Source organism: Nicotiana attenuata, unplaced genomic scaffold, assembly GCF_001879085.1.
Source record: "Nicotiana attenuata strain UT unplaced genomic scaffold, NIATTr2, whole genome shotgun sequence".
In the NCBI taxonomy this organism is placed as follows: domain Eukaryota; kingdom Viridiplantae; phylum Streptophyta; class Magnoliopsida; order Solanales; family Solanaceae; genus Nicotiana; species Nicotiana attenuata.
Genome location: NW_017672764.1, coordinates 28915 through 43968, shown reverse-complemented (window position 1 = coordinate 43968; position 15054 = coordinate 28915). Strand labels below are relative to the sequence as shown.

Sequence of the window (15054 nt, the reverse complement as noted above, 5' to 3'; positions counted from 1 at the left end):
TCGTTTCGGAGTCACTTGGCGAAAGTTAGAAACTTGAAGTTTTTGGAAAGTTTGACCGAGGGTGGACTTTTTGATATCGGGTTTGGATTCTAGTTCTAGAAGTTGGAGTAGGTCCGTAATGTCATTTAAGACTTGCAAGCAAAGTTTGGCGTCATTCCGGGTTGATTTGACAGGAATCGGACGTGCGGAAGTGGTTTAGAAGTTTTTGGAGTTCATGAGTAAATTCATGCGTTTTGGCGTCCAATTTGTAGTCTTTGATGTTATTTTAGTGTTATGATCGCGCGAGCAAGTTTGTATGGTGTTGCTAGACTTGTGTGGGTGATTGGTATGGTACCCTGAGGGCTCGGCTGAGTTTCGGACGTTCGAAAGGGATAAAAACACACTAGATTTCTGGTGTTTCTTGGCATCAGTTTCATGTCTCGCAAATACGAGAAACAGTTCGCAAATGCGAGGTTCACATTTGCGAGAAGAGCTTCGCAATTGCGAAAAAGCTCGACTGGGGCATTGTTCGCATTTGCGACACCTGAGCCGCAATTGCGACCTCAGCAGTGATCGCATTTGCGACCCCTGCGTCGCATTTGCGACCTGAGCAGCTGAAGTCAGGCTTCGAATTTGCGAGTGTTTTGTTGCATTTGCGACCCTCGCATTTTTATTTTTACAGCGGCTATACAGTGTCATTTTCTCATTGAAAACTGGCACAAAAGGGGATATTTTTAAGTTCAAAATTTTAGAAGACATTATCTAAAAATAAGGAATTAAAGTGATACTCCCTCCGTTTCAATTTATGTGAACTTGTTTGACTGGGCACGGAGTTTAAGAAAAAAATAAAGAATTTTGGAATTTGTGGTCCTAAACAAGCCCAAATGGGGCCCAGAATATTTATGTGGTTATAAAAGCTTCTCATTAAGGGTAGAGTTGTAAGTTTAAGCTAAATTGTTACCAAATTTAGAAAGGGTTCATTCTTTTTGGAACAGACCAAAAAGGAAATAGATTCACATAAACTGGAACAGAGGGAGTAATTTACGTTATCCAATAAAAGGAGAGGAAACGTTTTGCTTCAGAGCAGAATATTTGCTTCATGAATCATAGTTGGTTAACACCGTTAGTTTTTTAACACATTCTGCCAGTGAGACTAAAGGTGCTCCACTTTAGCATACTTAACGAACTAAATATGCTCAGGATTATATTTGAAGGACCAAAATAAACCTACCCTCAAAAATAAAGGACAATATTGATCAAAAACTCCTTACTAAGACAAGAAGGCAGCTTCTCTTTGTGAAATCCGAGTGGCAGTGGCTCCTAGGTTGAGCAAAAGGCAAATATACAAAAGAATGGTATTCACCACTTTGTATTTGGTGTCAGATCAGAGAACTCCAAAAAGGATAATCTTTTCTTTTCTTGAATATTTGAATATAATTGTTTAAGCACTTACTAAAAAAGTTTATTAAAACATATTCTTCTTGACAACCCCATTAAGCTAAGAATAAGATTGGTACTGTTACACAAAAGCCGGTTAGATTCAATATTTACTTTTTCTAACCGATATACATAGATTATACATTAATTATACATAATTATACATGAATTACATATTATACATGGCTATTTTTTATTTAATAAATTAAGTGGGCAACTATTTGAATTAGTTCTTCAATAAGATTCTCTAATTAAAGAATTCCAAAAAGGTCTAGTTATCTCCAATTGTGTCACTTGAAGCTCCAAACACCTGCTCAAGATGAGAGAATCTAAATAATAGTTGAAGATTTAGAGTGCAGCTCAAGGCATATGAAAGACAATAATTTATAGCTGGAAAAGAGATGCAATGAATTGGATTTGAAGTACATAAAATAAACTATTGGAAAAAGGGATTATATATCACAGCCATTGGCGGATCTACATACACATTTATGGGTGCTTAAGCATCCATTACTTTTGATCATATTTAGTAATTTACGTAGGTAGTTATGCAAATATTTAGATAAATATTGAGTGAGCACCCACAACAAAACTCTTTTTTCCTCTTCTTTTGAAATTTTAATCGGCGAGCACCCATAACTTTAAAATCCTGGATCCGCCACACAGCACTATTGTTAGATCGATATTGAATCATCAGTTTTAAATCAGATGTTTCATTAACTTCCAAATAAAACGATTTGGTTCTCCCACTCAATCAAATAAAGTTGAGTAGAATTACCGAGATACCAGCTTTAATGAATTAAAAAAAGTTTACCACTTTTTATAGCATCGTATCAGCATGTCTTTGTCTGTACCTCATAAGACTAAAAATGAAAGGAAAAATATTTATCCATCAAGCGTTTACAGCAAACTAATAAATGTATGATAATTATTTTTCATTAATTTTTTTGTTAAGTGATATGTATTCTTAATTTAGTATGTACCTTCTAATACTAATTTTTTGATCTAATGTAAACATCACGTGTGGAGTTTGGATAATATAGCATCCATGGAGATTGTAGATCAGTTGGGTTGAAGCCTTTTTAAGTAAGGACCTTATCCAGAGCCCTACTGAATCAAATCAAAAAGGGCATGAGCGGCAACCCTATTAGTTAAGTAAGAGGGAGAAGGTGCTCGGCGTCAAATGGGTAGGTTGAGCTTATTTTGGGCAGGTCAAAATAGGTTGAGTCAATAAATGAGCAGGTCCATAACTCTCCTAATAATAACTTGGGCTGAGATGGACTCGTCAAGTTACGCTAAAATTTGGGTTATAGCCCAGCTCTTACTAAGCTTTAATTAATGTGTATTATTTTCTTATGAACTATTTAATTATCAAATAAGATTTTTTTTCTTTTGTTACGATCATATATACATATCAAGCGAAAAAAATGTTATTTTTAAAAGGAATTTTTACATACCTATACACTATTGGAAACTTTATTACCCTCCCTACTCAAATTTCAATTTAATTACCTCCTATATGCAAATTTATCAATTATATGCACTTTAGAAATTAAATGAGTATCCCTTTATATTAGGAATCAATTATTTCCCATGCTTATTCTCTCTCCCTCATGCTTATTCTCTCTCCGTCTCTCTCTCTGTCTCCTGCGCTCTCTCTCTCTCTCTACGTCTCTCTCTATCTCTCAATCCCTAATTTCAGTAATGTAGAGCAAAGGAAAAGAGAGCATCAATTCTACCATTGACAGCCATTAAAAAGCTTTGAACCTTTGAATTCAAATTTGGGTTTTCAAAAAAATTATTTGTTTGAATTGGGTGTTGTTGCAAAGAATTGGGAATTCTCTCCACGTCTCTCTCTATCTCTCAATCCCTAATTTCAGTAATGTAAAACAAAAGAAAAGAGAGCAGCAATTCCACTATTGACAGCCATTAAAAAGCTTTGAAGCTTTGAATTCGAATTTGGGTTTTCAAAAACCATTATTTGTTTGGGTTGGGTGTTGTTGCAAACAATTGGGAATATGGTTTGGAGTTTATATCTCAATTTTGAGGGTGTTTTGGTGAAGATTAGACTTGATTTTGCCTGAATTTCAGATTGAAACTCGAAGAAGAAGACATGATATACATTATATTTACGAAATTGTGGTAAAATTACAGAAAATTTGTATTATGTTGTTTATAACTAAAATTATTGTATGAAAGTTGAACAATATTGTATAAAAATTATATTTAAGTTGTATGATATTGTAGTTGTATATAACTGAGTAGAAATAATGTATGAAAATTGTAGATAAGTTGTACAATATATAATTAGTTGTATGAAATTTGTTTTTACTATGTATAAATCAGATACAAAAAATACAAAAGACATATTGTATAAAATTTGTATTAAGTGGTATGATATTATAGTTGTATTTAACTAGGTAGAAATAATGTATGAAAGTTGTAGATAAGTTGTAGATACGTCGTATAATATACAATTAATTGTATGAAATTTGTTTTTAATATGTATAAATCAGATACAAAATATACAAAAGACATATTGTATAAAATTTGTATTTAAGTGGTATGACATTTTAGTTGTATATTACTGGGTAGAAATAATATTGATAAGTTGTATATAATTGGGTATAATGTGCAGTTACATGCCACTATATGAATGCCCAACAAAAAACAATCTCACAATTCACTAAACTAATCAATGGCTGATCAAAATAGTATTGGTTCTCTTGGAAGTTCCATTCATGGCGTTACCGGCAAAGAGCAAACTTTTGCCTTCTCAGTTAAATCTGATCTCAAAATCCCCACAGACACAACAATAAAATGTTTAAAAACCAGCCCCCTGGGGCACAACCGGTATAATTTTATGTTTCTACTTACTTCCAATGATCTGCCAGTTATAGAACTGCGGCTACCTATATTTACGAGTTTTGATTTTCGTTTTCTTTTTGTTTTTGTGTATGTAGATAATTTCTTCTATAAGATACTATTATTACCAGATTAGGAAAAAGTATATGTGATATGATCGAAGGGACCAATTTCGAATAGCATAGATACTCCAAAACTAGAAATAGTTTATGATGCACGAACAATTTTTGGTCAGGAAAAGCTGATCCCTTTACATAAATTTGTAAGTATTTGGACTGACGAGGGGAGAAAGAGAGAATCTGGAGAGAAGAGGGGAGAGAGAAAAGAAAAAAGGAAAAGGGTGTAATTACATCACTTGATTGAAGGCACAAATAATGGAATGGGAGTCTTATAAGGTGGACTGTATATATTTTGTAAGCAAAACTTATTTATGCCGGGTAATTAACTAAACATGGACATTAAGGGTAATAAAGTTTCAAATAGTGTATAGGAATGAAAAAATTCCTTTTAAAAATATTTTATCAAAGTTATTCATGGATTAATTTGGACTAAAAGTCAGCCCAACTTCGAAGAGCTGAAATGAGTTGAATCAAGATGGGTTAAGTTCAATAGATTGACGGGTCAATGACCAGCGCAACCTTAAATGGTTCAAATGGACCCGGGCTCAAATTGTCACCCCTAACTGTAACTAAGGAAGTGTAATATGCCATTATGGAGTATTACATATCCTACTAAAGAGATCTTGATAATAGGAGTAAGGTTCTATCGAGAACACTGCTACACCAAAGTGTGGCTTGTATTTCCATATATAAAAGTCTGCCAATGAGAAGGGAGAGTAGTACTACTCATTATCAAAATATCTTTAAAAAATAAGCAAAAACCAAAAGTTTGAAAACGAAAGGAAAGCATTGGAGAGAAGAGATGGTCCAAAAAGCCAATACCAATCAAATAAGAAAAAGCCAAATTGTAAAACAAGGACATATTAAAATGTCTTAATAACTACAATGTGCCGGAATATTACCAAGTAGATTCCGGGCCGGCCAGGCTAATTAAACAACAATGTCTTTCTCAGCTGGGGCAGTCTCTGGGGTCCGCTGAACCTGCCCGCGGTCAGTTTTCAGTTATTTACTTAGAACCCCTCTTAGTTTTTCCCTGATATATTTTTTCCTCAATAAAGTTTAAGAAATTCAAAAAAATCACTTCGTACTGCTCGAGTGAGGATTTCGAAGCTCGCATCGCGAACAGGAGTTGTGCTATTCACTGTAAGATGCTTATCTCTTAACAATTTGATCTTCTTCTGTGAGATCGTTGTTAGTGTTTTTCAATTTTCTGAAAATTGGTTTTTTTTCTTCTTGTCGGGTCAATTTCATGATTTTATGGTCTGTTGTGTGGTGGAGAAGTTTAAAGAGTGAATTTTTATGTTTTATTTTGATGAATTATGTGGGGTTTTAGAGATGTAATTTAGGGTTATGGTAGATGGCTTGAGTTGACTACTTTTTTCGAAGCTTTAGAGAGGGTAATGAGCTGAAATGGAGTGTTAAACAGCTGGTCAAATTACAAGGTTGGGTTGTAATTTATGAATTTGTAACATATGGAAATTTGGGGATGTGTTATTGTATACTCCAATACTACTGCAACAACAACTATGCCTCAATCTCAAACAAGATGGTGTTCAATATATGAATCCTCAAAATTCTTCCAATACTCAATTTCAAAGAAGTAGGCCAAAGGCTGATCAGCTAAAATTGGTCTTGAGCTGAAATGCAATATGTAATACCAGGGGTGACTTCACCAGCTGGTTAAATCACTAGTCCTAATATATAAATTTAGCTCATTTTGAAATCTGCGGGGGTGTGAGTTTAGATAATCTTTAGATTGAAAATCCAGTATTGGAATGACATAGATATGTAGAGTAGATTGAATATGGCTTCAGATAGGCAACCTCAACTAGTTCGGAGAAATCAGAAGTCACTGCTGAAGTATTAGTTTTAGATTAAACATACATTGAAAGTTTCTATATTTACACACACACACACACACGAAAGAAAAAGGTTTTAAACTATATTTGATTCGTCTCTCAGTCTCAAAAGTCTAATAGAAAAAAGCCAAAGTGCTGTGACCAGTGAGAGAGAAGAAGATCGGTGAAGTTTCATCTGGGAAAAAGGAGCTGTAACAGAGGAGGGAGTAGGAGTTTCGTTCTACTGTTGACGAAGAGGGAGTTTCATAGGTTTCGGGAAGATGGGGTTTGGGTGGGAAAGAAAGTGAAAAGGAAAGCAAATAAAGAAAGAGAAATGACAAAAGGAAAAAAAAAAAACATTTTTTGGGGGGGAAGAGTGGGACTAGAAATTGGGAAAGAAAGTGAAAATGGAAATGAGGAATTAAAAAGGAAAGTAATAAAGTAAAAAGAAAGGGAAATAAAACGCATCGGTTGAAAAAGACAAATTGCTTGAGAGGAGATTTAATCCTGCACACAGGGGATTACAGAGCTGCTTCATCCGGCTTATTAACCAATGTACGCACTGAATTGGGTGCTCCCTTTCCTCTAGCAACTAATAGATCCTGAGTCAAAAACAATGGGTGCTGGAGCAACCGCATAGATCCATGTGGGCCCACCCCTGTAAAGTTGAATACTTTGATGGTTAAAACAATTTTAATAAATGACGAGTTAACTACGGTATAGGAGGATTAGTTGGTCTGGGAATTGCTATAAATGTAACAAAAGGTATGTGGTGACAATGTTTATTACATGGAATCAAGGAAAACTGGAGCAATTAAAGAGGACAAATCATTTTCCTTTTATGTGTATTATATTTCAGAAAGTAATGCTCTATTTTTGTTTTGCTGATTTTTAAGATCTTGTAATACTTTTTAAGTCTTTGTTTTATGACTGCATCATTATTTTATGTAGATAAATGAAATGTATCAGCCCAAAGGCGTTCCAGGTTCAAGCTTAGCCCACAACAATGCAGCAGTGCATAGTCAGTCATTAGACTGTGATGACGGCTCAATGGATCCGACCAGTGGAGGCAATAACATCAACAATCCTAGTCTTGCTTCAAAGCAACGTCTGCGTTGGACCAATGAGCTTCATGAACGATTTGTTGATGCTGTCGCACAACTTGGTGGCCCGGATAGTAAGTTTCTGGACTTCCACTNNCCCCCCCCCACCCCCCCACCCCCACCTGTGGACCATGGCGGCTATGTTGGTCTGGCTTGGGATGCCTGTCTTTTGAATAGTCCTTTAGGAGCATTATAGTCGGGACTCAGGTGCATGAAGACACGTGCTTGCAAGCCAGGGACGGATCTATGTAGAGGTGAAGGGGTAGTACGCCACCCGGTCTCTCGGTTAGAATTTCTTGTACGGGATGGTGTTTCACTAGTATTTGACATAGAAAAGGTATATAAATAATTAGTGGCACCCTTAGTCACTAAATGGCTGTAGGTGCCATGGTCAAAGTAGCCCTTCCCAAGATCGATCCTCCATCCCCTCATATTGAGCCAATTTTACTTTTTATGTTCCTTCTTTCCAGATTGTTTTCTTTTCTTCTCTTTTTCTTAACTTCTTTTATCTTCATTTTTATATTTTCTCTCAATATACAATCTCATCTTTATTAGTTCTTGAGATTATAAAAGCATATTTGTCTATGTTTTCTTGTTCTAGATCTTAAATTTTTTTATTTGAATATGTTTTTAACCATTTTTCTTTTTTATCTAGTTAATATTATTTTTTTCCTTGAAAGGATCAAATATATTCAGTTTCATTATCATGTGTTTATTTATGCACCAAAAAATCTTGTAAAGCAAGCTAAATTAATTCAAAATGGATCGAACCAAATCGAACCGAATTAATTTAAAATATAACGAACCGGCCAAATGCATGTATACCCAAATTCAACCTCTTCGACTACTGATAAGTTTACGTTAAATACAGTGGCACCCGTAACCATCAAATCCTGGATCCGCCTCTGATGCAAGCACACAAATATCATAAATAACCGAGTGTAGATGACCACGTAAATGCAATCATGCCCCCAAAATTGGGCGGCCAACTTTCACTTGACCCTAGTACTGGTTATTTTTCTATATAATTGTTCAAACCTTAGCTTTATGCGACATATCAGGGAAAAAAGAAAGACAGTTTTATTAAAATCTTTGCAATTGGAGATATGTAATTGAACTTTGGTAAGTCTGCAAGCTGCCGTAAGTTTCATTTTGTATATTTATATAATCTATGATATTCCATCCAATGTTATCAAAGGCGAAAAGCACAAAAGAACTCTAAGCGCAAAGTGCAAATAAAGCGTGGGCTCTAAAGAAGAAAGACGCAAATAGAGAAAAACTACAACTATGTATGTGTAGTCCAAGACTAATATCTATATGCATGAATACCGAATATATTGACAAAGAAATTGAAGAGAATTTACGATAAAGTGAAATATCAATTGTTTAGTTCCGCGTCTTCAGGATTACACTTCTTGGCAAGGAAAAGTATGCCTTAGAGCCTTGATGACAACACTGAAGCGCCCGTTAAGTGAAGCGAAGCGCTCAACATAATTTGAGCCTCGTTTTAGGGCTTAAAGGCGCTTTAAGCGCGCCTTTGATAACGTTGATTCCATCAGTTAATCATTAAATTATCTAGATTTGGCAACTAATACACCTTCTTCCTAATTAATATTACACTTCTTCAATTTTGAATGTCCCAAAATGTCTGATAATTTAACTAAAAATATTACTACTTTATACAACTACTTCAAGCTTCTAAAATTCATATTTACTTAAGTAAATCAATATTAAGCTTTAATGCGACTATTTCTCTTTCAAACTAATTTTTCTACTGTTACATAACATTTATTTCATTGTAAACTACTACTAAGTCCACCTGTCTTATCCTCCATGCCAGTCAAAAGATGTTACATAAAAGGACGGAAGGAGTAATAATTCTTTGAGGTGTGAACTGAAGTATCCAGTATCCTTGTGTTTACTGATTTATTATACTCTTCTGAGATTCTTTTCTCTGGTTCAGGAGCTACACCGAAAGGCGTTCTTAGAGTCATGGGTGTACAAGGCCTAACCATTTACCATGTAAAAAGCCATTTACAGGTATCATTCACCATGTTTTATTTGTACAACTTATCCTTCGGAGATGTGTGCTTGAATTATTCTTTTATGGTAACTGACTTTCGTTTATTTTTCTGTTGGCTCAGAAATATCGACTTGCTAAATATCTTCCAGATTCCTCATCTGATGGTACGCTGTGATAGAATTCAAAATCTTCATGGTTGTGTACTCCTTATATTTTGAACCTAACTTGATTAATCGAGGATGTGATGAAGTTGGTTCTACTCCAGTTATGCCAACAAACTAATGTGCTTTTGTCTTGTGATTGCAAGGGAAAAAACCTGATAAGAAAGAATCGAGGGATATGCTATCAAGTTTGGATGGTTCATCGTGAGTAGATTTTCCCTTGTTGCTTGTGTAGATCTCTTCTGAATGCATGAACTTGGAATGTATCTACACTAGTCTTGTATTCTAAAATGTCCTTGTTTTTTCTCAAAAAACTAAGTGGTTTGTATATTTAAGGATCTTAAATATTTGACCCGAGAGAGAATTGCTTGTTAACAGAGGAGTGGAAATCACTACGGCTCTAAAGCTGCAGATGGAGGTGCAAAAGCGACTGCACGAGCAACTGGAGGTATGCTCTTTTAATGCTTTTTGTATAATTGGTATGGATATAGTCCTTAGGGAGCATTTAATTGACAGGTAAAGGAATGTGGAGAAGAACCTATTTTTGCTGCTTCTGTAGCAGGAGTGTTCCTTCTCTTTTCCTTAGCAAAATAATAAGCAAATGCTAACCATTGGCTTCATAATTTTTGCTGTAACCTTTTGTTTTCAGTATACCGCTTCAACAGAGACCTGCAAGAATATCTTTTGCTCATTTGCTTACCTTGTCTCAAGAAAATTAAAATGTATCTGAGTGTGTTGAGTCTCTTAAAATATGGGTTTATATCCAACCGATTAAAAAAAAATGTGGGCTTATATCCGTGCGAGTCATGAGAGGGAGCAACTGTACAAGGGTGATATGCCTAATCTTTGCATTGTATATGAAGTGGTATAATGTACCGAAAATATACCCACTTTCCTTTGTTTTCTAGTGGTGGAGGTTCTAACCCTTCTGTTATGTCAAGGGTTAAAAGCTATTATGAGTGTGAGAATGCACGGGAGAAAATTATATTATTAATAAAGATACAATGACCTCTATATATAATACATATTCTACTCCTACTACATATGGGACTAGGACATATTCTACTCCTACTACATATGGGACTAAGACTATTTACACATAACTATCTAACAGTGAGAACGAGGAATAACACAAAAATTGTGTAGAAAGGTTTTTTTTTGGGGGGGCAATAGGTTGACATTATTCTATATTAGAAGATCAAAATTCCCATATCTATAATCTATGACCATTTTTGAGCATATTGTTAGGACATGCTCATGGACACGAGTTACGGCTACTAAACAAAGTGGCCATACGATATAGGCTAACTTAATTCTGCCTTTGTGAAATCAATTGAAATTTACTTGGTATAATCAATTCCGTTTCTACTTTACTTCCCCTGAGTTTGGAAAGCATGCTTTCCTGCATGACAGACTACTGTTATCTAGTCCTGCAAAAGTTTCAGGCTTGTGAAAGTGGTAACAGCCCCCTTTTTCCTGCTTTTTAACAGGTCCAGAAACAGCTACAACTTAGAATAGAAGCCCAAGGGAAGTATTTGAAGAAGATAATCGAAGAGCAGCAGCGGCTCAGTGGAGTTCTTTCAGAAGTTCCTGGTTCTGGGGTCGTTGCTCCTCCAACTGGTGACAATGGCCCAGAATCTGATAATAGGAGTGATCCAGGGACTCCTGCACCAACATCTGAGTCCCCGAATGTTGAGAAGCATGTAAAAGCACATGCCCCAACCAAGAGCCTTTCTGTGGACGAATCATTCTCCTTGCAGCATGAGCCTCTCACTCCAGATTCTGATTGCCCAGAGTCGTCGCCAATGGAGAGCCCTAACGGCGAGAGGTCATCGAAGAAACAAAGAGTGGGCATAAGTGCAGCTTTTGCAAAAGACAATGAGGCACTTACACATCAGATATTGGAATCAAGCTTGAGCTCACCATACCAGCAACCACCTTCAGTTTTTATGACGAGGGACCAATTTAATCGTACATCAGAATTATCTCTTGGCATCGAGGATCAGAAAGTTTCTGGTAACATGTAGTTATTCGGTGCCCAGCAGACTGCTTGTGCAACATGACTCCGTTTCATCTAGTTTGTGTAATCTCTGATGATATATGTTCTCATTTGGTCACAGATACCGCATGGTTTTTTAATGTAGTTGGTTTAAAATTCTCTCTTTTATCTTCAAGGGTTCAACTATTGCTTTGTGATATAGGGGCTGTTCTGATTTGTTGCTAGATTGAGAGTTCTAACATTTCGCTCCGACTAGTTTGGGCTTGAGGCTAGTTAGTATGCGTTAACTCTTACGTATTAAAAGTTGGTCTTCACAGCTTAGCTCCTTGGTGCTGGACTTCTCATTACCTTCTACTACCAGTTGTATGCAACACCTCAATGTTGCTCTCTTTGTGACTGAATCTGCCGAGTATTATGGGGTAGTGTTGATATTTGGTGTAAATTCCACATGTACCTTTTTTTTATTTTAATGTTTGTGTCATCTCTTTGTAACTCTGCCAATTTGATCTTCACAAATATATTTGATCTCAAGTGCAGATAATGGAGGAGGATTACGGAAGGTGACAACTAGGACAGAAGTAGTCTAACTATGACGAGAAGCTTCACTCAGTAATATAAGATGATCAAACTTTTTTAGCTTAGTAAAAGCTTAACTAGTCAAGGCACAAATTCCATGACACATGAGAGATCACCTGAGGACATAACCTCAGGCCTTATTACATAAATAGTAAATATTTAAGTAGCTAGTCGCCTTCCAACTGAGAATCAACAGCTAATAATCAGTTCCAGTACATATGAGATCACCATTCTCTTTGAAAAGTTTGCAATTTTCAGGTAAAGTGCAACAGTTGTCGCAATAGGATTCAATTAATTTGTGTCGTCCATGGCGAGTTGGGCAAACCATGTAAGCTGCATCGCTAATGCAATCTCGAGGACAAGACTTCTCCTCCTCCGCTGCAGTTGCCATTTTGCTTCCTAGTACATGTGTTCCTACATTGCACCCATATTAATTAGAGGCGGATCCAAGATTTAAACTTTATGGGTTCAATATTTAAGGTTTTTAGCATTGAACCTATTATATTTTTTTAATTATGGGTTCATATTTACTATTTTTTGCCAATTTAATGAATTATTATATATAAATTATACTCCGGATCGAAAGTTATGAGTTCAATTGAACCCGTCACTTTAACATTTCATCCGCCACTGATGTTAACAGTTAAACTTCGGTACATTGACGATGTAAAATTTTCAAATTAGTAATTTGTAACGACGGATAACCCGTCTAGTAAACCTAAATTATATCTTAGAAAATAACATGTTATAACCAGTTAAATATTACTCTCTTCTCATGCGATGAAAGAGGCATCATCACAATATTATTGTAAGAAAAGAGTATATTTTCTCTACATGCTATAAAAATTACTCTCTTCTTACAAAATGTTTCTCACTCTTTTGTTTTGAATATCCAAAATAACTAACATGTGCAGGGAAAGCTTAGAAGTTAGAATACAGTGACTTTGCCAGAAAGTTTAAGCTAGGTGAACAAAATCAGAAAGAAATGTATAATACGTCTTTCAATATTGAAATCACTCACCAAACAGAAGGAGGACAGCAAGGAAACCAACTTTGTGAATAGCCATGCCTTGTCGTGAGTTATTACTTAGTGCATAGGGGATGTTACACTATCAGCCTGTTTATAGCAGATGAATGATCTAAAGAGGGAAAAATAGAAACTCATGAACATGTTATGACTTTGTTTCATTCCAAAAATGTAGGTATTTCTAAAAGGATTTAAGTTATATGCATCAACATTATAAAATTTTGATGCTATTCGTGTAGTTTAGCTGGTCAATTATCATTTTTATCACGTTACTGATTAAGGCTTATCAGTAATTACCTTAGTGATCTGATTGTGTAAATATTCTATCACTGAATAAGACTTGAACTCTTAATAGACCACACGCTTTATATGTTGTAGCAGTGTGTGATATACTGTAACAGTCTGTGATCTTTTACATTAATAAATTAACGAAGTACTCATCGTCCAATTGGAATCTCTATTTGTAATTTGATAAGTCAAATTTAGTTTAGTAAATCTTATGAGGAAGAACTCTTTGTGAGGTTTTAAAAATTGAAATTTTGAAACTTGCTGATTTAAGTGAAAGACCACCAAATTTGGCAGCGCATAATGTGAATGTCTGTCTTTCGGAAAAAGCCTCTCTGCCTTCCCGAATAAAGGTAAGACTGCGTACATTTCACCATCCTTAGATCCCCACTTGTGGGAATTCAATGGATTTAGTTGTTGTTGTTGCATAATGTGAATGTCTGACCTCCATATGTATTGGGTCTCCCTTGTAATGAGAAGTGTTTTGACTCAAGGAATTAGAGAGATTGCTGAGCAAAAGTTTGAAAGACATCGAAAGCCTGTAATAATTCCTCCACAGTATAACATAGGACTGAAACAGTACTCTTAATTGATTGTGATTCTTACAGTGGTGTTTCCACTCAAAATTATTACAGCAATCTGGAAATGCACAGTGACCTAACAATATCCACACATGCTCCTAAACAATATAAGAATGTTTATACAACGAGTGTAATTTAACTTGCTGTAACTATTACCGGATTTATTCTGCATGTTACAATGTTACTAAATACTAATAGCACTTAATTAATGTGAGCAGTTACTTCTATTATTTTTAGGCGACTTAATTAATATAGTGGTAAAACTTTTTCCCACTTTTTAGTGTATACAAAGTTATCTCGACAAGACAAAGCTAGGTTGAAATCCATTTCTTTTTATTTCCCTAACTAGGCATGCATGCGCAGCACTTTCATATCTTTTCATTGAAATAATCCAATATAAGAAAGGTACATTTCCACTTTCACTTGTCAAATTTATCAGGAATTCAGGATGGATGAGATGGTGGGAGACAATGTGGTTGTAGAAGCTAAAACAGTAGATTAGTGCACGTCAATTAAACGTTCATGACTCATGAGATGGTGCGAAGGTGGTTGTATATAGAGTCCGGAACCTAAATGTGTTTCTTTTGGACTCAAAACACTTTTTTAAGTGTAAAAAAAAGTTATATTTTTAGCAAACCGCGTTTTATATAGTAGCTGAAAAGACAAGTATATAAAGCGCGGTTCATTACCGCATTTTATATAAAGCGCGGTAATGAACCGCGTTTTACATGTTTAGTGGGCCCACCAATAACTCTTCTGCGCTTAACTGACATAACAATAATTCAAATATGTAAAACGCCCTTTTAAACCGCGTTTTACTTCCAAAAATTTGACCCACCGGATTGGGCATTGCCTTATATAAAGGCGTTAAGGGTTTTGAGAATTATCATTCAGAAATACTCCAACTTCGTGATAAATTTTTCTTGTTGTTAAATTCTCAAGCTTTTTTCATAATGTCTGAAGAGCGAAAAGTAAGGGTTTCATTATATTGGAGGGGGGGAGGGGGGAGGGGGGGAGGTGAGGTTGTGATGGCGAATAACTCAGTGAGCTATAGTTTATCT

The 15054-nt window shown here is 35.5% G+C and overlaps 2 protein-coding genes across 2 annotated transcripts; one reads left to right on the top strand and one right to left on the bottom strand.

Annotated features, from left to right (window-relative positions):
- The first annotated feature begins 5223 nt into the window (after positions 1–5223).
- Positions 5224–11723, top strand: LOC109214421 (myb family transcription factor PHL7-like). The gene is made up of 7 exons (XM_019378337.1): positions 5224–5543; positions 7190–7415; positions 9305–9381; positions 9486–9528; positions 9672–9729; positions 9904–9973; positions 11016–11723. Exons 2-7 carry the CDS (start codon positions 7199–7201, stop codon positions 11550–11552), a joined length of 1002 nt encoding a protein of 333 aa, XP_019233882.1. The 5' UTR covers positions 5224–5543; positions 7190–7198; the 3' UTR covers positions 11553–11723.
- A 391-nt stretch (positions 11724–12114) lies between these two features.
- On the bottom strand, positions 12115–13230 carry LOC109214422 (proteinase inhibitor PSI-1.2-like). Its single transcript, XM_019378338.1, has 2 exons — positions 13122–13230; positions 12115–12514 (listed from the first exon to the last, which is right to left on the bottom strand). The coding sequence occupies exons 1-2, from the start codon at positions 13165–13167 to the stop codon at positions 12297–12299; spliced, it is 264 nt and encodes an 87-aa protein (XP_019233883.1). The 5' UTR covers positions 13168–13230; the 3' UTR covers positions 12115–12296.
- Between the last annotated feature and the right edge of the window lie 1824 nt (positions 13231–15054).